We start from the raw sequence: 25,937 nt of genomic DNA on the forward strand, positions 1-25,937 counted from the left end.
CTGGACAAGCTGAAGTCTCCGAATGCTCTTCAAGGGCTGCCCCATATAGAGCACGTTGCAGTAGTCCAGTCTAGAGGTCACAAGGGCACGAGTGACTGTTTGGAGAAACACAGTATAATATAATTATACTGTACGTATACTGCATGGAATACTACTGTATTACTTTCCGACTGAGATATATATTGATGCTAAGCATGTTTCTATTGTCTTTGGAAACAGCCTTGAACAGTAATCAACCAACCATGAGAAGAAAAGTGGCAGGAAGACTTAGACTTAGTCCTAATGAAGAAGCTCAGCTGTTGAAAGAAGAACACGAAAGAAGAAGAAAATTAAGGCTGCAACAGGTATGTTTGCATTGGCAGGAGACATTTGTCTTTGATCAATTTTTAAAAAATCAGCTATTATATTCAACTTTTAAGTGTGTATATGGCAACTGGGCATGCTATGGAGTGGGGCAAGATCTGAACTTCTCTAGAGCTGCAGAGGTGTCTGGGAATAACCCTATATGTTTTGCAGTGATCTTTTAACCTCTTCCTGGCTCGACATTTAGGAAGATGGTTGGGATTTTCTGTTCACTGTTTCCATGCCAGCTAAGTTGATAAAATGTACAATATCATAATCAGCAAGTTCAAACTTCCAGCTCGGAGAAATGACTATATGACCCTGATTTCTTTATTGCTAAGATCTCTGCACTGGTTTAAATTGGCAAATTCAATTGAGGCATGAAGTTAGCATTAGAAAGCAGGGAGTTGCTTGTTAAGTAAGCTCCCTGTTGGGAGAGCGAGTACGTTCAGAGAAGCATTGTTAGAGTTGTGTTGAAGAACACACAAACCAACATACAGAGACATGCAGTTTAAATAGGCTTTTACTTTCGTGGAAATAGAGGTATCAGAGTCCATCAAATAGTCCAAGTCATACACAGATAAGTCAGTAAGTCATCAATGTCTTTCAGTTAAGGGATAATCCAAATAACATAGTCCAGTATCATATAATCAGTTAAGTACTCAAAATTTGCTAGCAGTTGCAAACCTTACAATAGCTCATGGCACTCAGATCAGATCATCCCAGCATCTAACAAACAGAGAGAACGAACAGGCATTCTGACTCCCTCTTATGGCTGATTGAGGAATACAGTCACATTTTACAGTATGATTTAAAGAAACAGTTACAACATTGTTGCATGATTTATATATTGCCAACCCAACCGTTAGAATTATATTCCTAGCATTGTTTTTCACCAAAATAAAGATACTGTATGATATAGTTTAGTTATTTATTTAATTTATATACTGCCTGACTCAGCCTCTTTGTGGTTCATAAGTAAAAACAAAAAAATAAAACAGTGAAAAAGAAATACCTCAATACTCAACTGCTTCAAAACTCATCGAATTTGGTCCTCGATGCATTTTGATGTGAAAATGTTGTCCTGGAACTCATTGTTTGGTATTTGACACGCTGCAATAGGAAGTGGGGGACAGCCATGGAGAATGGACAGGAAGTTGACCATGTTGGGAAGGAAGTGAGAGTTGGCTGCAGAGGGCAGACAGGAAGTCGGCCATGCTGGGAAGATCTCTGACATAGAAAAGGGGACAGACAGAACGTCCTTCCTAGCTGAAACAAAGAGCCATGTGGTAAATCATGTGGGAGTTTTTTGGTACTTGTCATTTTTAGTGAGTACTGAGGTACAACTCTGGACTAGAATGAGGAGTAAAAAAACCAATAATAACCAGACAGGAATGGAAAAAAAGATAGACCTCATCTTCAAGGCCCTTCAAAACACTTTCGTTGTGCATGTAAGTGCTGCTACAAATATAACAGGGGTCCTAGTTAATGTTGGTGTTTAATCAAATGAGGCCAACATGCCCAACCCTGCTTAGATTACATCAGCCGGACAAATACTATGGTAAATAGCTGTTCCATCATGTATGAAGACTGTTTAGTCTAGCGGTCACCAGCTGGTGGTCCGTGAGAAAATTATGGTGGTCCGGAGATAAAATTATTTGCATTTTTTATATTGCACAAAATCAGGGGGCCTCAAATTACGGCCCCGGGGCCGGATATGTGCAATGAACATTTGTATTGCTGCAGAGAGTCTTCCCCTTTGGGGTATATTTGTGCGGGAGCAGATATTCTGTCTTGGGGTCTGCTTTGACTTCCTGGGTGTGGGGCTTTGGGCGAAGGCTGGAAGGAAGTGTTGCTGGTGGCGAAGAGCCAAGGACCTTGTTCCCGTGTGACTGCATCATGGCCTGGAACTGGCTGACCATCTCAGCCTGCTGAGCCTCCAGGCGCCGGTACCTGGCCTTGCACTCCCACAAGTCTTTTCTCTGCTTGGAAAGCCTATGCTCGTACTCCTCAGTGAGGTGCTACTGCTGAGCCTCCTTCTCAGCCAGATCCAATTTGAACTGAGCCAGCTGTTTTGCTGTTTTCTCATGGTGGCTGCTTAGCTCCAACAAGTGCTTCCTGTTGGAGCCATAAAGAGTGGGCAGGTGAGGAGGGGCTGGGAGAGGAGGGGGCGAGTAGAGGCTGGCAATAGCAATAGCAGTTAGACTTATATACCGCTTCATAGGGCTTTCAGCTCTCTCTAAGCGGTTTACAGAGTCAGCATATCACCCGCACAGTCTGGGTCCTCATTTTACCCACCTCGAAAGGATGGAAGGCTGAGTCAACCCTGAGCCGGTGAGATTTGAACAGCCGAACTGCAGATAACAGTCAGCTGAAGTGGCTGCAGTACAGCACTCTAACCACTGCGCCACCTTGGCGAGGTGCCCCTTGATGTGAGTGACATCCTTTTGGCCATGCCCACCCAGTCACGTGACCACCTAGCCACACCCACCCAGCTGGTCGTTAGGCAGATCATATTAGTGGTCTGCAGGATTTAAAATTATGAATTTAGTGGTCCCTGAGGTCCGAAAGGTTGGTGAACCCTGGATTAGTCAATGGAAGTAAAATAACTGGAAATCAGGATATAGCAACTGGGTTGCATGGTAAAACCTATGGAATTGTTGACCATCAATTTTCCCTCCCTCCAGGTCAGGGAACAGGAGCGGAATATTGCTTTGCAGATAAGACAAGATGTTAAGCAGCGAAGAGATGAGCACCTGAAGCAGTTGGCCGAAGAACTGGAGGCAGAATGGCAGAAAACACAGGATGAGAAGATTAAAACTCTGGAAAATCTATATCTGTCAAGTTTAAGAGCTGTAGGAGAAGGGCATAAAGAAGCAAAGGAAAATGTAGGTAAATGATGGTGTCATTGAACGCTTTTGCAGAGAAAGAAAGAAATATGGACTACTTTTTTTAAAAAAAAGCAGTTCTTCAAATTATTTTTCTTATTTAAATTAATGCAGTGCCTAACATGGTACCCCTGTCTGCTTCTTTGTCATTTCAAAGGAGCCCGATTTGGAGGCCCTGGCAAAGCGAGCAGAAGAAAGGAAAGAAGCGGCTAAAAAGAGGTATAAAGAAGCCCTGAAAAAACAGAAAAGCCAGAAGGAGAAATCGCTGAGAGAACAAACCAGGTAACAATAAAAAGTTTCTTCCTTGTGAATGTATTTAAGTTTGAATTCAGCATTAATCTGAGCGTCCAAGTGAGCGTGTTAATATTCTCTTGAAAAACTTGCAAAACCTGGAAATCCTGAAGGAGGCGCTGAATGAGAAGGTTTCTAGACCCTCAATGAAAGACCCTGAAAAAAAATTGTCTTACTGGACAGGCAGAAACCACTAAGAATTGGTGGCTCCGAAGATATCTGCTGCCGGTTCCACCACAAAACCGCGCTCGACTAAACCGTATCCGACTAAACCGTGTAGCTGACGTCATCAACAGGGCGACAACAGTGCGGAGACAGAAGCGCGCTGTAAACCCTAAACCTAAAATTAACACCTAAACCTAACCCCCCTAAACCTAACCCTTAACCTAACCCTAATCCTAACCCTAACCCTTAACCTAACCCTTAACCTAACCCTAACCCTTAACCTAACCCTAAACCTAACCCTTAACCTAAACCTAACCCTTACCTTAAGTTGAATCGGCTTGCTTTCAAAGCGCTATTTAAAGCGCCCTTCTTTCTCCGCGCTGGCTGTTGTCGCCCTGTTGATGACGTCAGCGACACGGTTTAATCGGGCGCGGCTTAGTCGAGCGCGGTTTTGACGGGTCACGTCTGCTGCCTATTTATGTAGGGCTCTATAGGTGACAACCCACAAGAGAAACCACCTTGAATGGATATCCAAAAAGTAACTAGTAATGAGCACAGCTCTGAATGCATGATAAAGGTAATTATATAATGGTAATTATCCCAGCTTAAGCTGCTACCTTCTGAACTGGAACATTTCCAGGGAGTCTTCAAGGGTGGCCCCATGTAGACTGGTGTTCTGACTTAGGCTTCCCCAGCAGCACGAAGCTGAGTCCTCGTCCCGATAAACCTCTATAATTTTAATTTACAGTGAATTCCTCTCCAGCAAAGTCTTTCCTTTCCCACAGTCTTTCACAATAGCTCACAATTACCGACCTTTATCAGGCTTGGAGAGTGGCCAGGCCGATATCTTTCAGACACCCCAATACTTGGCAAGAATGCAGGAATGAACTAATTATCTCCTGCAAACTCCACTCCCCTTTCGCTCTTCTTTTATTCCCTATGGGAAGGGCCATTCACCATCTGTGACCTTACTCCCAAGTTGACCCCTGTTCTTTAGCTGTTCCCTTCCTCTGGCAACTCTACGCATGTGCACACTGGGAACAGGCTCCAGCTGTTCATCCGCCTCACTGATGTCTGACTCCAAAGGCAGCTGATAACTGGAATACTGCTCTGGTCCCCTCTCTGCCTCCGACGCAGAGCCCTCGTCAGAGCCTTCCCCAGACTCCAGGGCTGGCCCATGTTCCTCCCCAATCTCCTCACTGTCCGAATCTGCTGCCAGCTCTGCTGGCTGTTGGTGGGCCACCACAACTGGATTGGGGTAGTCCAATTGAAAGATGCCTAAAGACTGTAAGTGATGCCTAGTATACAATTGTCTGAAAGCCTCCTAACCACACTTGTTATCTGCTCCTCAGGCAGGAGCTGCAAGACAAGATCACTAACCAGTTCTAGTGTGACCCAGTCCAGAAACAAAGACCGTAAACAAATATATCTCTATATTTTTGACATTTGTGGTTTCTAAGTCTTGGAAGAGAGCCGAGGTTTGGTTAACCTGTTTTGTTTCTTGCTACTTTTTTCTTATTGTCTAAACAAGGCGAGCAAATGCCCGAAAACATGCATTTGAGGTAGAACGAGAAAGAGCAACCAGAGTTGCAAGCCTGCCTCCTCCTCCACCCCACCCTTTCGAAGTGAGTATTCTTTCCAAATAGTTTACAAACTGCTGAAATTCTTTGACATGCGATCTCGTGATAATGGCTAACCTAAGAATTTATAATAGGCCTCTTTCCAAATTGGAAATAGAAGAAGAAGGTAAAAAGAAGAATAGAAAATATATCAAGATAGAGATAAGAATAAAATGACAATTGTTAGTCCTAGTATTATCAGAATAACTATGTTTAAGGTTATTACTGTACTTTTGATTAGAAGATATGTTAAGAAGGAAATGTGGAGCTTTACAATGTTTTAAACATTCAATGTATTATATAACGCATCGAAGAATGTTGCACAGAAATATTTGAACCCAGATGACATACTGCTTATGGAAAGATGGAATGTTTATATTTCTAAAATTGAAAATAAATAAAAAAACTTAAAAAAGGAATTTATGATAGGCCTAAGCATAAGACTAATACCAGTTGGTTTATTGTCAGGGTTTGACAGCATGAATGTTGGGTGATCTTCTAGCTGCAGATGAAGCCATAGTGGTTAAAATCATTTTTGTCCATTCAGATTTATTGGTATATAACATTAAATATACGTACATTATGGCACTTTTTGTGAATGCGCATGTATACATAGACATACTCGGAAAGTGCCATAGTGTATATTTGATGTATATGTACTATTTAATCTGAATGGACAAAAATGATTTTAACTATATAATGCAAAAACAGAAAAAAAACATGCATCCACAGTAACAAAAAAAGATTGTGTACAAAAATCTTTTTACCCAAATATCAAATAAGTTTAAACATACAAAAATATCCATCCCGACCGGCTGCTGGAAAGACAATTCATATATGTGCATATTTTATATACTGTGTTTCCCCCAAAATAAGACAGGGTCTTATTTTCTTTTGACCCCGAACAATAAGGGCTTGGTCTTATTTTGGGGGAGGTCTTATTATTTTTGAGGTGCAGGAGGCGGCGAGTATGGTCACCTCATGGCTGCTGCTGTGTTGCAATATTTTTAGGGAGGACTTATTTTAGCGCGCGTGTGTGTGTGTAGGAATATGAGGAAAAGTTATGTAAAGACATGCACAGCAAACTGCCATGATCTCAGTAGCTGTTTACCTTTTAACCTATGAGCTCACCTGGCAGAGACAGGCTATACCAGGGAGTTAGGTGAAGCCTCTACTCTGGTTGGGATGGACTTAGATATTGACAAGGAAAATATACCAATAAGATGCTATTGCTACCCCTGCTTTTGCTTTGCTTGTTAAAGCTGTATAAAAGCCAAATAAACTCTGCGTAAGGCAGACAGATATTTTGGACACAACCTGCTGTGATGGATTTTTGAAATCTACATATGTTTATGTTTTATGATACATACCGTATTTTTCAGAGTATAAGACGCACCAGAGTATAAGTCTCAACAAGGTTTTGAAGATGCAATTTTTTAAAAAAAGTAGGTAGATAGAGGCATAGAGAGGGATAGAAAGAAAGAGAAATACAGGAGGTAGGTAGGGAGAGAGAGTAGTTAGGTAGGTAGGTAGATAGTGATATATATGTAGAGAGAAATACAGTAGTAGGGAGAGAGTAGGTAGGTAGGTGGATAGAGAGATAGAGAAATACAGTAGGTAGGGAAAGAGAGAGAGTGGATAGGTAGATAGAGGGATAGAGAGAGAGAGAGAAAGAAATACAGTAGGTAGGGAGAGAGAGGATAGGTAAGTAGGTAGGTAGAAGGAGAGAGAGAGAGAGAGAGAAATACAGTAGGTAGGTAGGAAGAGAGAGTAGGTAGGTAGGTAGATGTTTCCAAGTGTATTTATCCATGTGCTGGAAAAGGAAATCGCTGACAACCTGCAACACCTTAGACTTTGTTTCTGCTGGCACAGCACTTGATCAATCTAATTCTCATCAATCACTCAAAGAGTTTTCCAAAAGGAGGGAAAAAAGTTTTTGAACTCTGCAAACCTCCCCAAAACGGCCTGTTTTTCGCGAAAACAGGCCCGTTTTTTTTTCAAATAAAAGGCATGAATAGCCTTGGGGGGGCTTGCAGAGTGCTCTGTGGGGGGGGGGGGTTGAGCAAAAAATGGGCCCATTTTTTGTCAAAAAAACTGCATGCATAGCCTTATGGAGGTTTATAGAGTGCCCCCAGCAGCTCTCTGAAAGCTTCCATAAGGGTCTGCATGGCCATTTTTGTGAAGGGGGCGGGACTTCGGGAGGCAAAAAAATTGCTATATTTGATGTATAAGATGCACCCAGATTTTCAGCCTCTTTTTTGAGGAAAAAAGGTGTGTCTTATACTCCGAAAAATACGGTACATAAACACACATATAATTGTACAGACTCATATTATTAAAAGAATTGGCACTGCCTCCTTTGTATTCAGGGGTCCTAATCAGAGATAATTAGTTGTTCTTAAATGCATTGAAATTGATCCGAACAAGTTAATTATCACAACTTCCTTAATTTCAGGGAAGTTTAAGCATGACTAATTTAGATCAAAGTGAGAGCTTCTGGCTAGGGTTTTTTTTTTTTTTTGTATGCAGTGTTCTTCCTGCTTCAAAATATATATTGCCGTTAATCTCCTTTTCTGATAAACGTTTAGAACATTTTGATGTCGTTTAATATTAAAAAGTATGAGCTGTAAGATGAAAGATGCATAAGTAAATTTAATCGCAGCTGGAAATTCTCCTAGCCTCGTTGCTATTTGTCATCCTTCACTGAAGTGGGAATGATGGTGAAGATCTTAATGGCTATTGCTATAAGTACCCCTGAGCTTATAACTGAGCACCACATATTTATTATTTATTGCACCATCTAATTATGTTTGGTTTTCAGTCCATATAAAGTATGACATTATTGTCATGCATCAATTTGCAGCATATTATAGATTGGAAGAGGTTGAAAATGTAGGGTTCTTCTTCCTAGGGATGCTATCTTCCTAAAGCTGTTTTATTATTATCATTAATATGTATTTGCAATTTGTGCTATTTTTGATTGTTATTTCATTTTTGTTGATAGCTTGTGATATTTTATCCCTGGCAGGATTTGGCATCTTATGTACAAGAAGTAGTCATGTAATGTTTGTTTCGTGATCGTAACCTCAGAAAAATTCACCCTTGTTAAAACAACGCATTATTTCAACTTTTCAGAATATTGAAATGAAGGACATCCCTGCAGGGAAAATGAGTGATGTTGATAATTTTTCGATTACTCGACACCATATCTTTGACCCACATGTGGACAGAGAAATGAGCACGGAACAGGTGATTTTCAGATTGCACACGAACCATTGTGTATTTTAATTGAACACATACACTATATTGCCAAAAGTATTCGCTCACCTGCCTTTACTCGCATATGAATGTACTGTAAGTGACATCCCATTCCTAATCCATAGGGTTCAATATGATGTCGGTCCACCCTTTGCAGCTATAACAGCTTCAACTCTTCTGGGAAGGCTGTCCACAAGGTTCAGGAGTGTGTGTATGGGAATCTTTGACCATTCTTCCAGAAGCGCATTTGTGAGGTCACACACTGATGTTGGACGAGTTTACGTGGCCTACCACTTCGTGGCTGAGTTGCTGTTCTCAAACACTTCCACGTTCTTATAACGTGACTGTGGAATATTTAGGAGCGAGGAAATTTCACGACTGGATTTGTTGCTCACGTGGCATCCTATCACAGTTCCACGCTGGAATTCACTGAGCTCCTGAGAGCGACCCATTCTTTCCCAAATGTTTGTAAAAACAGTCTGCATGCCTAGGTACTTGATTTTATACCCCTGTGGCCATGGAAGTGATTGGAACACCTGATTCTGATTATTTGGATGGGTGAGCGAATACTTTTGGCAATATAGTGTATTTATACCTTGCTTTTCAGCCACAAGGATTCACCAGGATAGAGCATACCAATGAAGTGTCTCTGTTTTCAGGTTTATAGTTTGGAGCAGGGGAGATAAACAAGGAAAATGACTGTATTTTTCGCTCCATAAGAGGCTCCTGACCATAAGACACACCTAGGTTTAGAGGAGGAAAACAAGTAAAAAAAACCCTGCCTCCCAGCGTCCATCGGTATTCCTCTGGCTAGCGTCCTTGCAGCAAACAGCCTGCCTCCTCTGTGTCTGCTGGCTCACCCAGGGAACGCTGCAGCCTTCACTTCCAAGCAGCTGATCAGCAGTTGGATCAGCCTCCCGCAGTACTGTTGATCAGCTGTTTCAAGCGTTCACTGCTGCCGCCTGTCGCCCATAAGACACACAAATATTTCCACCCACTTTTGAGAGGAAGAAAAGTGCGGCTTATAGAGTGCAAAATATGGTAATTGTTATAAATTACCAATTCCTAAAGTTATAAACACCTCCTACTTACCAGTTGAAATGCAAGCGTTTTCTGCTAAGGCACCAAAAATGATTCTTGAAATGACTAGCTCCTTGATGGTGAATCTATGGCACGCGTGCCAGAGGTGGCACCCAGAGCCCTCTCTGCTGGCACATGTGCCTTCGCCCCAGGTCAGAGCTCCGTGGCATTTCTTTCATAAGCTTCTGTTTCCCTGCAACCGACGAAACAGAAGCTCAGGAAAGAAAAAGATCTTATCCCAACACCATCGTGCTGCCAGTATTGGGAGGCTCTGCCTCCCGCCAGCCAGCTGGTTTTCAGGTTGTTGGAAAGATAACAGCGTTCCGTGCTCCTTTGGCATTTAGTTATGCCAGCCAAATGACCACGGAGATGTCTTCGGACAGCTCTGGCTCTTCGGTTTTGAAAAGGAGATGAGCACCGCCTCCTAGAGTCAGGAACAACTAGCACATATGTACGAGGGGAACCTTTACTTTTATATATTAAGATTACACTAAAGGGTGCTGCAATGCCTCCCCCAAAAAAAGTTTAGGAACCCCTTATCTAGAGGCAGAGCAGTATAGATACTGTGCATGGCTCAAAACTGGGGAGCCTTTTGCGGTTTTAATAAGTTGGGAGAATGTATTACCATGCGATTTCCAGGAAATGCATTTCTCCTGTAGGGCAAATAGTAACTACTCTTTGGAACCATATCATTGGTTCATATGCTAGGTATGGGGAGTGGGGGAGTAGTTATTCCCCTCCTCCCCAGTCTTAGAGTTTTGACACTCTATTGCAGGGGGGTCAAACTTTATTTCATTGAGGGCTGCATCAAGGTTGTGTTTGACCAGGGGAGGGCGTGGCCAGAGGTGTAGCTAGCTCAAAGTCACTCGTTTCAGGGGGGGGAGGGCTTCCGTTTTTGGCTGCAACAGCCTCCTCCAGCGCAAACACAGCCCTCCCAAGCTCCGTTTTCACTTGCAGAGGCACTGCGGGGGCCAGTCCATTGCTGTTTCCAGGACAGCTTTGCGGGCCAAATCTAAGCACCCGGATCCTGCCTGCGGGCCTTGAGTTGGACACCCCTGCTCTATTGGTTTAAAGCGGATGGATTCACAGTGGTACCTCTCTTGGGTATTGCGGTTGGGCCCAAGTTTGTTTTGGTTTGATACGTTTTAGCCATAGAATTTTTAATGGCGATATTCTTGGAGGCACCGCAGAGCTTGGTTGCTAACTAGTTGCTGGTTGGTTGTCAGCCAGATGCTCGGTTACTAGCGAAAGAGGAAGCCAAACAAACGGAAGTGCTGCAAAATGACAAGGAAAGAGAAAGGCGAGAGCAGCAGGAAAAGGCTTATTTGAGAGGAAAACACGCCTTGAAGATGGTTCGACTGGCGAGAGTAAGTAAAACGTAAACATTCTGCCTTTTCAAACGTGAGTAATAAAACCAGAATTAATAATTGCAAATGATATCCTGGCTTCAATTATTTTAAGAACAAAAATCTTAACAAATGTAAAGTATTTTGGAAAAATGTTTTTGAGGTCTTTAACCTTTAGCTTCCAGACTTGTTGTCAGAATGTTCTTTCTGTTGTCAAAGGAGAAATATAATTGAAGATCTGAAAAACCATCCTGCAGTAATTCGGACAGGGGGGAAGGTGAGGTTTGGCGTTTGAAGCTATAAAAGTGACGAAACACAAACAGTATCCATTTAGTTGGCGATTAACTACTGCATTGTCAGGCCTGCCACCCCTTAAACCTCTAAATAGAAATGATCCTTGGCTCTATGTGTTGAGAAAGGTATAGTTTTATTAGAAGTCAAATGTATTGCAATAATGCATAGTCAGAATGTCACTGTTCTGAGCCTAGCTAGTTAGAAACAAGGCCACACCATAGGGAGAGCAATTCCCCTTTACTGGTCCCTTTACTGGTCTCACACGATGAATTGGGAATCTAGCCAGCATTACCGGCTTCTGCCTGCCGGCTGATTATGAGGGCTCGGCAAGCCCCATCCCCATGGCTTGCTCCAGGCTGGCTCCAGCAAAGACTCTTCGGCCACTGCTGCTTTGCCCTTCGCCCCCGCCTCCCCTGGGTCTGCTGCACCCCCCTCCATGCGTCTGTCACAACACCCAGCACCTTATGCAACCCCTCCCCTTCCCCCTCCTTGCTCTGGCAACTCTGAAACGGCACAGGGGCGTATCTGCGAGACTGCCGTCTCAGATGTTGACAGGCGGCTCCCCTCTAGCAGGGGGAATGTATCTGGAAAAGAGCAAGCACGTGTACGGGTTCACAGAATCTCTAAGTTCAACTTGCCCCTCCCTTTGCTACCTCCCAACACCCATCCCCATGTAACCAGTCAGGTTCAGGCAGGATGTTTTCCTAACGGTCAGTTCAAGCACAGAATGGTATGCAGCTGGTATTGCTGGGTGACCTTGAAGCAGCATCCCAAAGAGATACAGCACTTACTTTTGTTTTCCCTCTCGCCTTTCCCCTTCTCCCCAGTTCATGGAAGCCTGTCACCGAACAGTAGTGAAGCACAAGCAAGCATTGAGATGGCAGTTGCCACTCTATGTTGAATCGTTTGCAAGCATTGCAAACTGAATCTTAAATAGAAATAGCACTTAGACTGCTTTCCAGCCCTCTTAAACGGTTTACAATCGGCATATTGCCCTCAACAATCTGGGTCCTCATTTTACCCGCCTTGGAAGGATGGAAGGCTGAGTCAACCTTGAGCCTGGTGGGATTCCAACTGCGAAACTGCAGGCAGCCGGCAGGCAGCAGAGGTAGCCTGCAGTACTGCACTCTAACCACTGCGCCACCGTGGCTCATGTCACTTTTTTCAATCTTTTTCAATCTTAAATAAAGTTTCCACATGACTTACTTTCTGGCAATTTTTACGTAATGACAGTAACCAAAACTTAGTATGAAATACTTAGCGAAGGGTTCAGTATTATACTGGTATTACGAAAAAGATGCCCAGTGGTTCTTTATTGAGAGATAAATATGCAAAAGATATGCGGAGGCTGAGAATATCAATTACATGCACCTTTGTATGCAAATGATGGTGCGGTTGATTGGGAACCAAAATAATTTGCTGTGAAAATTAGTTAAATTATGTAATAAAGTCAGGAATACGGATCTATAAATTAATGTATTGAAGAACAAGATGAAGAACAAGATTTTTAATATATTAAAAAATATTTCTTGGTCTTGAAAATGCAGTGAAGAACTGCAAATAAAACCTATATGTCGCCTGGAGAAAAGCTACGGCAACTGAATACATTTATCTTATACCTTGTTCACATACTTCTTCATCAGTTTCCTCCACCAGATTCTGATATGGAAAAAGTGATCTATTACAAGAAGAAATGTTTGTCAAAAGAAATAGAAATGTTGCGTTATAAGAGTGTGGTGTTTTATGGATATGAGGCTGGGACATGCCAAGAGAGATGTAAAATATGTTAGATGTGCTGGAAATGGCTTTAGTTAAGATATGTGTGCAGTAAGAAAAGAAGATATATAATCAAGATTGAATGGGTGCCAAATGAATGTGGACTATTTACAGAAGTGACTGGCCAGTATAAAAGTGGTTTTGTCACATAAAGAAAAGCAATGAGATTTACTTCTTACTGCCATTCACTATCAGTTCTGAACAATTCCCTTGGCTATATAGAATGGAATGGAATAGAATAGAATAGAGAATACAGAATAGAACAGAATTCTTTATTGGCCAAGTGTGATTGGACACACAAGGAATTTGTCTTTGGTGCATATGCTCTCAGTGTACATAAGAGAATTGAATACATTCATCAAGAATAAAAACATACAACACTTAGTGATAGTCAAGATTATTAATAAGCTATCAAATAGTACTAGGAAACAAATAAAAACAATATAATATGAAAGATACAAGCAACATGGTTATAGTCATAAGTATGGAGAGATAGATACTAGGAAGGAAGAGAAAAATAAGAGTAATACATTCTTAGTAAATTATTGACAGTGTTGTGGGAATTAGTTGTTTCGCAGAGTGATGGCATTCGGGAAAAAACTGTCTTTGTGTCTAGTTTTGGTGTGCAGTGCTCTATAGCAGTGGTCTCCAACCTTGGCAACTTTAAGACCTGTGGACTTCAACTCCCAGAGTTCCTCAGCCAGCTGGCTGAGGAACTCTGGGAGTTGAAGTCCACAAGTCTTAAAGTTGCCAAGGTTGGAGACCACTGCTCTATAGTGTAGTTTTGAGGGTAGAAGTTGAAACAATTTATGTCCAGGATGTGACGGATCTGTAGATATTTTCACAGCCCTCTTTTATATAGCAAAGTGATAACTAGGGACGAGAAGAAATATTTATACAAGTGTATAAATGGAAGAAACCTTTTCTGATCAGAAGCTATTGAACTCAGTGAGAATGAATCTTGGTCCTGAGGGGGGAAATCAGGCTTTCTATCTCTCTCATCAAAATAGCCACAAAGGCTTTTTTTTTTTTAATTTACAATTTTTTTGGAAAAGCACAAACATACTCACACGTTTCAGTAAGGTTAGTTTCCTTGCAAAAGTCCCATGGGCCACCTTCCATGCTGAATTCCTTCTGCGCCTACTGCTTTGCTGCCTCCTCCCTCCTTTCATTTCCTCCTTCTCCTTTTTGTCCTTGATCCCCTTGTCACGTTGTTTCACACACAGGGAGCTCCTGGGGTTTTTACTTTCAGTGCCCCATTCCCCCAGCCAAAACATTGAGCCGGGTGTAAATCAAACGCAGGTAGTTCTCACACACAGCTCTTTGAAGTGACAGTGGCGTTGAACAAGGGGACTTACTTCCCCGAAAATAAGACCTCTCCGGATAATAAGTCCAATCGGGCTTTTGAGCGCATGCGCTAAAATAAGACCTCCCCTACAATATTTAAAGGCATGTGCAGCTTGTCCCTGCCATTTCCTGGGAGGGGAAAGAGGGAAGACATGCCCCATGTGCCCCACATGCACCTGCCATCCATGTGGAATGGCCTCACGGAGGCTGCTACCGCAAACCCTAGCTACCGCGCCCCTTCTCTTAGGGGTGGCCGCAAAAAAGAGTGGCAGGCCCAGTGATGCTAGGGCTGGCGAGAGTGTGCCGGAAACAGAGACAGAACATCCGGCCCTCTCTAGATCAGCTGATCCACGAGCCGAGGTTAAGGGGCCTCCTGCACCTCAAAAATAATAAGACCTCCCTGGAAATAAGGCCAAGCGCTTATTTCGGGGGGTTTATTTTGGGGAAAACACGGTACCGTGTGACCAGTTCGCTATTACAGTGGTCCCAGTGTCCTGCAATCCCATGATCACAATTTATGAACTTTAATGCCGGCTTCCTGCAGGCAAAGTCAATGGGGAAGCCGTGACCCGTCAAAACCGCGGTAGACTAAAGCGCGCCCGACGAAAGCGCGTACGTGACGTCAGCAGCGCGACAAATAAAATTAAAAATAAATTAAAATAAAATAAAATTAAAGCAAGCCGATTCACATAAAGGTAAGGGTTAGGGTTAGGTTAAGGGTTAGGGTTAGGTTTAGGGTTACGTTAAGCGTTAGGGTTAGGTTAAGGGTTAGCGTTAGGTTTAGGGTTAGGTTAAGGGTTAGGTTTAGGGTTAGGTTTAGGGTTAGGTTTAGGGTTAGGTTAAGGGTTAGGGTTAGGGTTAGGTTTGGGGGGGTTAGGGTAAGGTTTTCGCTTTAATTTTAAATTTACCGCTCAGAGCGCGATGTTTTCGTCGCACTGTGATGACGTCACGTACGCGCTTTCGTCGAGCGCGCTTTAGTCTACTGCGGTTTTGTGGTGGAACCGGGGAAGCTAGTCAGAGGTTGCCAGCGATCATCCGACTGTGGAATGCTACAACCAGGCAGGATTTGCCAGCGGCTAAAAACAGCTGCCACTGCCATCGTAAGTTGGCCTAGTCAAGGACTAGCTGTAATAATAATAATAATAAACCATTTATCTTACTTTGGGATCTTACCTTACGACTGAGTAGTATATCTTATGATTTATGATGTTTGTATTTATGATTACGATCGTGATTTATCACTTGTTGCTTGTATGTACACTGAGAGTTTATGCACCAGAGACAAATTCTTGTGTATCCAGTCACTCTTGGCCAATAAAGAATTCTGTTCTGTTGTATTTTCTGTTCTATTGTATTCCATTTCCTATCCTAATCCTGTCCTGTCCTATCCTATCCTGTTTTCCTAGTACGTAACCGCTAATCTGTTCTGCTAAACCCCAACACCTAGATTCCTAGCACCCAAATTATGTCTCTGCTTCTCCTAGCACCCCCTACTAGTTTGCACCAGCTAATTACAGTACTCTCTGTTATATAACAAAAACTGTAGTAGGGCAAATAAGCGTGTGAATGACTTCCAATTTGTATCTAAATTTGGTAGCTGCCTGACTTACATGTAAATTTAAATAGAAATACTTTTCTGGGGTATATAAAAGCTCTGCTTTCTGTTTCATAAATTGGTTCAAATGGAAGTTTATACGTTTCCTCATTTTCTCCATTAGGGGTTAATTTATTTGTGATATGTTCCTAATTCAGGAGAAACACTAGAAAATTGAGCTGATAAGGGAGAGTGTATATGGGTTTACCTTCCCAGAATGCCTAATGTAATTTTAATGTACCTAATGTTGCAGAAAAAGGAAAACATTAATGTTTCATTTTGAGTAGCAATTAACAATATATGTATTCAGCATACAAGAAAATCATCAGAACTGAAGCTATCATTTCATAATGATGCATGACTAATAAAAAGTCTGCTTTTGGGGCATAAATCATCTTGAAATAGGGTCTGTCACACGTTGGTATTTGAAGCAGTAAGTTCTGCAAAATCGTTTGCTTCAGAGGTAACTTACATTTCTGCATACATTACGCCAACATCTATACATGCATTAAAACGTACCCTATGATTTATACAGCCGATGGTGCATTCTCATTAATAAACATGCCCTCTTCTGTTCATTGATTACTTCCTGCGACTTTTCTTTGCAAAACAACTTGCATCAAAGCTGACAGTGACGTGATGTCAATAAACGGAATGTTTGTAGGGATGACTTTTTCACAAAATATCTCTGCTTTAAAAGGACAAGGAAAAGTTAATGAGAGAGCTTGAACAGATGCAGAATGTTGACTTGGCCCACAGAAGGCGGTTTGTCGCCCAGATGCCCCCGCAGCTGTTTGAACCCAGCTATAGACGTGTGGAAATCAAAGAAGAATGGCAGAGGGAGCTGGAGTGTGCCTTCGAAGACATGTACACTGGAAATATGAGTAAGCATAATTCAGAACCAAAGATTTGTAACACTAATTCAGATTAAAATATAGATTCTATAGTCTATATAAGGTTATAGAGTAAAAAACAACAACACCCACTACCTTTTTTTCTGATCGTGGCTAACTGTGCCAAGATAAAATTATCTCGTGGTGAGGCAATTTATAACGAGAGCTTCAGCCATATGGTAATTTTAATTATCTGCTGTTAAGAATCAGCATGTGACTAACACTGTCAAACTATGCCCTAAATACATTCCTGTTAAAAATGTGAAGCACCCACCTACTTAAAAGCAAACAGATGAGATTCCCAAATGGAGTTCTTTTCCAAAGCTTAAACATTAGAAGCAAAGGATGAGTTTAGGAAAACCAGGTGCTTCTTCGTTCCTTCTTATTCATGGAGAAACTCATTTATTTGGGAATTGTCCGTGGCAATTCATTAATCAAGAGCAGCAACCAAATAATCTGAGAAAGTGCCATGGACACAAGATTCCCTGGAGTATTAAACTGAGCAGGGTTCCTCAGACCCTTCCCCTCCCCTTGCAGAGTGAAGAGATTAGAGAGGAAGGGATTGTAAAAGAGTATGGTAAGCTGTTTGTGTACCAAACTCTGGCTCCTAGCCCTGGGCTACCAGCATAATCACATTGCTTTCAATGTAGCATACTCTCTTCTAATCCCTTTTTCTCCAATTTCTCCTCTTTGCAAGGGGGTGGGTAGGGAATGAATAAAAAAACCCTCCCCAGAGAAGGCAGAGAACAACAATGGCGATTATGTGATACTGTTATGTAAAAATACTGAGAAGGACATAAACCCTGCAGTGCAGAAATGTAATGCTCATTCTGGAGTACACAGATAATTTATGGGAAGCAGGGACTGGACTTCCCCAGTGTGAAATGGTATTCTGCTTTCTTCTGAAACTTTTCTTCTCTTGGATTTAAACATGGTTGGCCTGCCGGGGATTGAAAAGCTCAATAAACCACGTGCCAGCAGGTATCACACGTTGGTTGTTGGGATGCATATTTTGAGCCACAGCAGAGGGATGAAAGAGCCATATGCGGCTCCAGAGCCATAGGTTGCTGACCCTTGAACTAGAGCATTATAATTTTTTTTGGGGGGGGAGAAATGCATTGTTGCTTTCATTTTGCTTTTTCTTTATGCAGGAATGAAGGGAGATCTTATTTTGCACCTCGATCCACAGCCTTTGCCAGCTCTCTCCGAGGCATCTCAGGATGATGAACTAGAACTTTCCCAGGAACCAGAGCCTGTGTGTGAATTGACTCCAAAGTTGGCAAATGAGATAGAAAACAATGAGCCAAGCGGTATGAAGAATTCTAAAGTCTCCAAGTCTTTGTTCACTAAAACAGCAGCATGCAACAGCTCCGTTTGTCAGTGAGACTTTTCTAAAACAGTATAAAACAGCAGCTGGAGAAATTTACAGTGTATGAATATCCTTCATACTTTTTCCAGAAACTTGCTGTTTGTGTGTGTGTGTTCCAACATAACTCTAGAACACCTCGAGCAATTTCAACCAAACTTGGTACACAGATGACTTACTCTCTGGGGAAAAAAATACCGTGGGGGGTAAGACACCCCTCAGGGTGTGTGTTCTGTAAAGATACAGCCTGTTGTGCCTTAAAATGTTCCTACTGTACAGCGCAGTCGAGTTGCCATGATAATGGCTTTCCAGGACTCCACAAGGGAGCTCCTTCTGGTAAGCAGGAAAATCACTGTTCACTTGTGGCCTTACTCCCAAGTCGACCCCTGTTCTTTAGCTGTTCTCTTCATCTGGCAACTCTGCGCATGCGCGCACTGGCTCCAGCTGTTCATCTGCCTCACTGATGTCTGACTCTAATGGAAGCTGATAGCTGGCATATGGCTCTGCCCCCCTTTCTGCCTCCGACACAGAGCCCCCATCAGAGCCTTCCCCAGACTCCAAGACTGGCCCATGTTCCTCCCCAGCCTCCTCACTGTCCGAATCTGCTGCCAGTTCTGCTGGCTGCTGGTGGGCCACAACAGATGAACGCCAAGGTGATTCTGCTCCCATGTTGCAGGAAACTATCTCTGACTGCATAGGTCTTGCTGGCCTTGATGCTTTCTGCTCAGTTGACCTGTTTTATCCCGCTCAGAAACAGATTGTTGTCAAATCTTGATAGTGTGCATTCTGCCAATATGCCATGAACCTAAGCTGTGTATTTAGGGTAGATCCCTCTGAACTGATAGATTCTCCAAGTTTTACTTAAAATGCCTGTTCTGTGGCTGTGGTTTGCATTCATCTCTTTGTGAGTAGTTTTTGTGGGTTGCAGTATTTTAAGGACTGCAGGATAAAATCCTTAGTAATTATTCCCTGCTTACAATGCAGCTGTTAAGGCTGTTTTCTGGAAATAGGACGCTTTTTAAAAGCATAGTATCATGGAAGCAACTTGATATAATATTCATTTATACAATAACTACAGCTAGAAAGCTGCTGCTGCTTCTCATTGGTGCTTTCAAATTATTGCAGTTCATTTTCTTTTTCTTTTTTTTCTTTTTTTTTTTTTAGGTAGTGAAGTGGAGACGACATTCCAGCCTCCGGCCAAACTAGCTCTAAAAAAGTTGCTAAACAAGATACGGAATCAAAAAGACAATTGGACGTCAAGATGTGAGTCGGAGATTCAAAGTGACATTGGGACAATTGAGTCAGGGACCATTTCTAATGGAGGAGAAAAAGCGGATGGATTAGCATCTGTGCCTGAACCTGAATTCAAGCAGGATCCTACTGCTGAACCTTCTGAAGGTACAGATTTTTTGTCCCTAATTTGTCTGTACAGGGCGGGGCATAACCTTTTCCTAGGGGGTCACAGCAACACTTGTAATAACAACACAAATAATTCATACACCATTCGAAAGCCCATCAAAAACTGAGTTTATTGACACGATTTAATAGTCAGTATGACCACCATTAGCCCTTCGAACAGCATTCAAACGAGGTGGATAAGAACACAACAAATCTTCAAACAGTTCCGTTCGATTTTCCAGATTTTTCAACACAGTTTCCAAATTCATTCTCAAAGTTTCAACCGAATATCGATTTTGACCTTGCTCCTGAATCATCAGAGCTTCCACTTCATCCTTAATTATGGCCCCAATGTTCTCTGCCGGATTGAGATCTGGCGAATTTCCCGGCCAGACGTCATTGCCCCAAAATTCGACATTGTTTTCCTTTAACAATTGCTGAGTCGCATTTGCACGCATGCAAGGAGCTTTGTCATGAAGAAAGACAGCCTCACCAACCACCAAGACATTGTCTGGATCACTGAGAAATGGAATGACATTCTCCAATAAAATTTTCTCACGGAAATAACTGCCATCCCAGGATTCCCCTTTATCCTTCAAAACCCAATGCAGTTTCTTGGCTGTGAAAATGCCGAAAATCCCGATGCAAGTCGGATTGCGAACGATTTGTCGATATCGTTCATGTTTGGCGATGTCGTCGACGTCTTTAGCCCAAATTCGATCGTTCTGGAAATTCGGTTTTCGAATGGCATAAACGAAGAATTCGTCAGATGGCGCCAAATGAAGAAAATCTTCCTCGGTCCATTCAGACAACCAATCGCACAACCAAAGCCGATCTTGAACGTGTGTTTGAGTTTTCAATGGTTTGCAAATGACGTGGAATGGCTTCAAACCTTCTCGTTCTCGATATCGGCCGATTGTCCTTTGATCAACTTGTTTTCCACGAATTTGAAGGATTTCTTGGGCCACTTTTCGGTTTCCTTTTCGTTGTTTGCGACTGCCAGCTGCAATGATGGCTTTGCTTTCTTGGGACAGTTGCAGAGGACGCCCTTCTCCAAATTTTGTGAAACATTCTTGGGCTGTTTTGTTCCAATTATCAGTAACCCAATCCGGATGACGTTTCAATTTGTTTGCAATCCATTTTCGATTGATAAACGTCGCTCCAGCATCGCGAGCCTCTCGAAAGGCAATGCATTTTATTCTGTCAATGATCCTTTGTTCTTCCGAATCGAATTTTCCAGCCATTCTTAAAGCAAATTTAACATTTAATAGCTCATTCAATTCAGTTTTTTATGGGCTTTAAAATGAGGTGTCGCGGAAGTTGTAAACTGCTGTCGATCTTGCTGTGACCCCCTAGGAAAAGGTTATGCCCCGCCCTGTACATCAAACTTGAGAAACTGACCATAATGATTTATTTACCGTATTTTTCGCAGTATAAGACGCACTCCTTCCCTAAAAGTGGGTGAAAATTTGGGTGCATCTTATACACCGAATGTAGCCAAAAACGCTAGGCATGGAGGCAGCGATGGTCTGTGGCAATCCCTGCAGTCTGGAACGGCTGATTGGCGGTATTCTGGGAGGCCGATCCACTCGCCAATCAGCTGCTCAGGCTGAATGTGCTGAAGCTGACCTGGCTGTTGGCTATATGCTGCAAGGCCATGTCAGAGTTTGCAGCAGCAATCACATTCAGAAAACACACACAAGTAACTGATTCAGCAAGATTCAATAATTCTCTTTATATATAATATATTAAGTAAATATACAATACCAAAAGCAGGTTTTCCAACGTGGTAGTTCAGCAGAGGAGAGAAATTTCAGTTTTAGTTTCGGATATCAGCACAGTACAGAAGAAGCCAGGCCCAGGGACCTTGCTGTCTCCTTCCTTTTGCTCACACAGCAAATACTGTTTGTTTCCAAATAGCCTCAACTCTCTCACACACTGACAGGATGCTAGCCAGATGAATACCATGGATGCTGATAGGCAGAGGCAGATTTTTTTTTCTTATTTTCCTCCCCCCACCAAACTAAGGTGCATCTTATACTCCGTAAAATATGGTATTTAGTGTATGGCAAAATAAAGCATCAGCAAATACGGAGCCATAGAACTGAACTGGGATAGATGTTCTAATTCAATATCCAAGGAAGCTAACCGTCTAACTGCTTCTAGTGTGGCTGTGGTGAGAATAGCCCCAGTCCCTTGACATTTCCTGAGGGGAAATTGAACTGTATGTTCTGAGTGGTGCAGTGGCCTAGGAGACTAAGTTCAATCCTTGGTAGAGGCAGATATTTCTCTCTCTGGGCACATTGAGATTATATCTGCTGAATATAACTCTGCATTGGCAACAGGAAGGGCATCTGGCCAGTAAACACTCAGCTTTATTCAGTTGCCCAGACTCCACCCTGCAAGGTATTATTGGGTTGTTAAATGGTGATGACATTGAACTATATGTTCAAGCTATATATTTTGTTCTGATGCACCACAGTTGTCTTGTGATCTCTCAGCCCCACTTAAAGAGCTTTGGCTTAATTCTGGCCTGGCCTGGCCTGGCCTGGCCTGATACTAGTCAGGTGGCTCCATATTTTTCAGGGCAACTGTATTCCCGGAGCTGGGTTTGTTGGATTTGTGTGATGCCTTTGGTTGTGGTTATTAAAAAGTCGCCATCTTAACACGCCTTTCTTCATCTAGATCCGTGTGTATGTGTGTGTTAAACTCGCAACGACATACCGTCACGTGACATAGCACAGCTTTTTCCCCTTTGCTAAACCAGGGGTTGGGCATGGCCAACGCGTGATGCATTCGGCCCACAGGCCGCGAGTTTGACACCCCTGACCTAGATTGTAAGATAGTGGTATGTTATTCTGAATTGGTTTGCTTGATTTAAGCCTGGGGAGAGATATGTTTTATGTATTGGAAGATCTCAACGAGTCCATGGCGCGTTCAATCTGATTCCACTTTCAAACTGTCGATTGTTGACTCTAGAGATCAGGAGGGGGAAAGAATATGGAGCCATGAGACATACAACGATAATGGCTTTTTAAAGAGAAAAAAAACCAAAGAAATCCACCAGCCGATGCCATCCCCATTTTGTTCCTGCTGCAGTGGGAAGGAATTGGGTTGCTGCAACTTTAGATTCACAAAGACTTTTGAAGAAGTAAAAGAAAATGTATAGAATGTTGATGCATTGTAGTTGGATTTTATAAGGAAAAATTGGAAGTATAAATTATTAAACCTCAATTTGGTGAGCTTCTTTTATATATAAATAATGTACATGTGTTTATATGCTGTTTACCATATTCTCTGTAAATTCTTTCATATCTAAGTATTCTACTACCATTTTAAATGTTTAATAATGTATGTTTTGCTTAAATTATTCAGACTGTCTGTAATCTAATATTTGTTTATATATTTTAGAGCTTCCAGAAATACTGGACCATACCATTGTGGCTGAAAATAAACTTATAAAACAAGCACAAGAGGAAACCACTAAAATTAGAAAGGAGTTAGAAAGATTCACACAGGTACAACAATTTTTAGTAATATCGATGCATTAAGAGTTTTTGTGAGATTGTTTTTATTTCATATTTGAAATACTTTTAAGTGTTACTTTAGTTAGGAATTATGTTTAGCGCTATTATTTTCAAGTTCCGTCAATTCCTTTTTTGGGGGGGCTGCAGAAGACATAGTATTTTTCATATAGTGATATGTTTTACCTGGAGATATATCGATACTATTGTACGGAACATAGAATAATAGAGTTGGAAGAGACCTCGGAGGTCTTCTAGTCCAACCACTTGTTGGAGCAGGGGACTCTATACCAGGGGTGTCAAACTCAAGGCCCGGGGGCCGCATTCGGCCCACAGGGTACTTAGATCTGGCCCACAGGGCCGCTGTGGAAACAACGAAGAACTTGCCCGTGGTGCTTCCCCAGCTCGATTTCCGCTGGTAGAGGCTTGCAGGAGGCGGTGGCAGCAGAAAACGGTGCTGGGGAACCTGTTTTTGCTGGCAGAGCACTCAGGCCACCACAGGCGCGCTCAATATGACTGACATCGAGCTGGCCATGCCCACCCCGCCCCCCCGCCAGTCAGACACAACCCTGATGCGGCCCCAATGAAATCAAGTTTGACACCCCTGCTCTATACCATTCGAGACAAATGGTTGTCCAGTTTCTTTTTGGAAGCCTCCAGTGATGAAGCTCCCACAACTTCTGGAGGCCACTTCTGTTCCATTGGTTGGTTGCTCTCACCGTTAGAAAACTTCTCCTTAGTTCTAGGTTGCTTCTCTCAATAGTTTCCAACTATTGTTTCTTTTTGGGGCTTTGGAAAGAAGCCCCCTCAAATATTGAATGTTTGAATCAATAGTACAAAAATTCTTCAAAAACATAAAATGGAAATACCATATAATACCTTAATAATAAGAAATATTAAATAGGTGAAGATAAGGACTCTACTGGATCACGCTAGTCCGTTTCCTGTAATCTAAAAGTGGCATGAAAGTGATAACCTCATCCTTCAGTTCTTTAGAAACTGAAGTTGCCTGTGATGGAATGCCTATGACAGTAGTGGCGAACCTATGACATGAGTGCCAGAGGTGGCACACAGAGTCCTCTCTGTGGGCATGCGCTCCGTCACCATAGCTCTGTTTTGGGTCTTTGTTGCGCACGTGCGCATGCCTCCCACCAACTAGCTGGTCTTTGGGTCTCTCTAGCACATTGTGCAGGGCATGCATGGGACATGGGTGTGCATGTGCAGGATGGGTGCATGTGCCTCCACCTTGCAATTTGGGTGGGCGCATGTGGGGGACGCTTGTGCATGCGCAGACACCTTGCAGTTTGGGCATGGGCGCGCACTTTGGGTACTCGGTCCCTAAAACGTTCACCATCATTGGCCTATGATTTCCTATTTTAGGAAAACTGCCTTAACAGCTACCTTTTAAGCAGGGAATAGTTAAAACACTTCAATAATTAATCCAAGGGCAGTCTAAAGTTGCCTGCAGATACTTTTATTCATTTTGCAATATTAGATAGGCGAAGAAAGAAGCCCACACAGAACTTGAAGGAACAATGACTATTACTTAATATAAATCGGCATCTGCACATTTGAAAGTTATGATCAAGCCAAGTTAACGATTACAAAAGCTAAGCTTTCTATACAGAGGTCAGATTTCAGCAGCTGTATTTAATTCATAAAATTTCTTCTCACAATTCATGAATATGTTATAAATATAAACAATGCATAGCCAAGCTGTGTGTTTCTCACCATGTGTGGCTTTTTTTTGCAAAACACTTGCTTATGAAATTATATTAAATTTTATTTAGGTCTTTTACATGTTGCTTTCTTTGAATTGTATATATGTTTTAATTTGTAGGTTAATTAAATTAAAACAATTATTTTAATAAGAGTTGAATGTAGCAAATCCAAATATAGGTCTTTTGTGCATCGCCATCATAAAAGATGAAGGCAATACAGGTACTCCTTGATTTATGACCACAATTGGGTCCAGAAAATTTATCATTAAGCAACACCCATTAAGTGAGGCATCATATGATCACACTGGATTTGATGGTTTTTCCCATGGTCTTTTAAAGGAATCACTGCAGCCAGTAAATGAATCAGGCTTCCCCCATTGATTTTACTTCTGGGAAGATTGTAAATCATGATCACATAACCTCTGGACACCGCAAACTGTTATAAATGTGAGCTTCTTTGCCAAGCATCCAAATTGTGATCGTTAAACGAATGATTGTAAATCAAGGATTACCTGTAAGAATCTCCTGTTTATATATGACTCTTCTGTAGTCTCTTGTTAAAACAAGCTGGGAATCTGGATTAATAATTATGGTTTTTCAAAAAAGCATCAGTGCTCTCCTAGCAATATATTTAACATTTCTGCCATGTATTATTTGGAGAAAACTTTGAGTCCTCCTGCCATTAACATAAGGCTGCTGTTTGCTTGACTAGACGGAGCAGCAGCAGCTGTCGCCGCAAACAACACTAGAAAAAATACAACTAGAAATTGATTTTCTGAAGGCCAAAGTGCAACACCAGGAGCAGGAAGCTAAGACAGAGCAAGAAAAGAAAGAATGTCGAACAGAACAAAACGTTTTTGATTCTCTTGTGCATCAGGAACAGGAAGCAGAATACAAGGTACAAGTAACACAAGCAGAGAATGGGGTCGTAGAGACTATTCTCCATGTTCATGGTAATTTTATCAACCAGGGCCCAGATTTGACAAGATGCTTTGTAAGTCTAGGGCCGTGATGGCAAACCTGTGGTATGCTTGC

General features: G+C 42.2%; 1 protein-coding gene across 4 annotated transcripts in view; it reads left to right on the forward strand.

The window, feature by feature from the left end:
- Positions 1-25,937, forward strand: part of CEP295 (centrosomal protein 295) — a 63,236-nt gene that overhangs the window by 4,182 nt on the left and 33,117 nt on the right. For 3 of the 4 annotated variants that reach the window (XM_087721092.1, XM_087721091.1, XM_087721090.1), the window contains exons 2-12: positions 220-344; positions 3,030-3,230; positions 3,388-3,512; positions 5,218-5,311; positions 8,441-8,554; positions 10,870-11,010; positions 16,701-16,884; positions 18,045-18,203; positions 19,424-19,657; positions 23,069-23,175; positions 25,615-25,800. In XM_087721092.1, the coding sequence (XP_087577218.1) occupies positions 220-344; positions 3,030-3,230; positions 3,388-3,512; positions 5,218-5,311; positions 8,441-8,554; positions 10,870-11,010; positions 16,701-16,884; positions 18,045-18,203; positions 19,424-19,657; positions 23,069-23,175; positions 25,615-25,800 (1,670 nt within the window). Of the gene's footprint in view, positions 1-219; positions 345-3,029; positions 3,235-3,387; positions 3,513-5,217; positions 5,312-8,440; positions 8,555-10,869; positions 11,011-16,700; positions 16,885-18,044; positions 18,204-19,423; positions 19,658-23,068; positions 23,176-25,614; positions 25,801-25,937 lie in introns of those variants that run through there. The other variant, XM_087721093.1, reaches the window with a different exon arrangement.

This window comes from Thamnophis sirtalis, unplaced genomic scaffold (genome assembly GCF_051295495.1).
Source record: "Thamnophis sirtalis isolate CommonGarterSnake01/CBP01778 unplaced genomic scaffold, rThaSir2_p1.2 scaffold_8, whole genome shotgun sequence".
Taxonomy (NCBI): domain Eukaryota; kingdom Metazoa; phylum Chordata; class Lepidosauria; order Squamata; family Natricidae; genus Thamnophis; species Thamnophis sirtalis.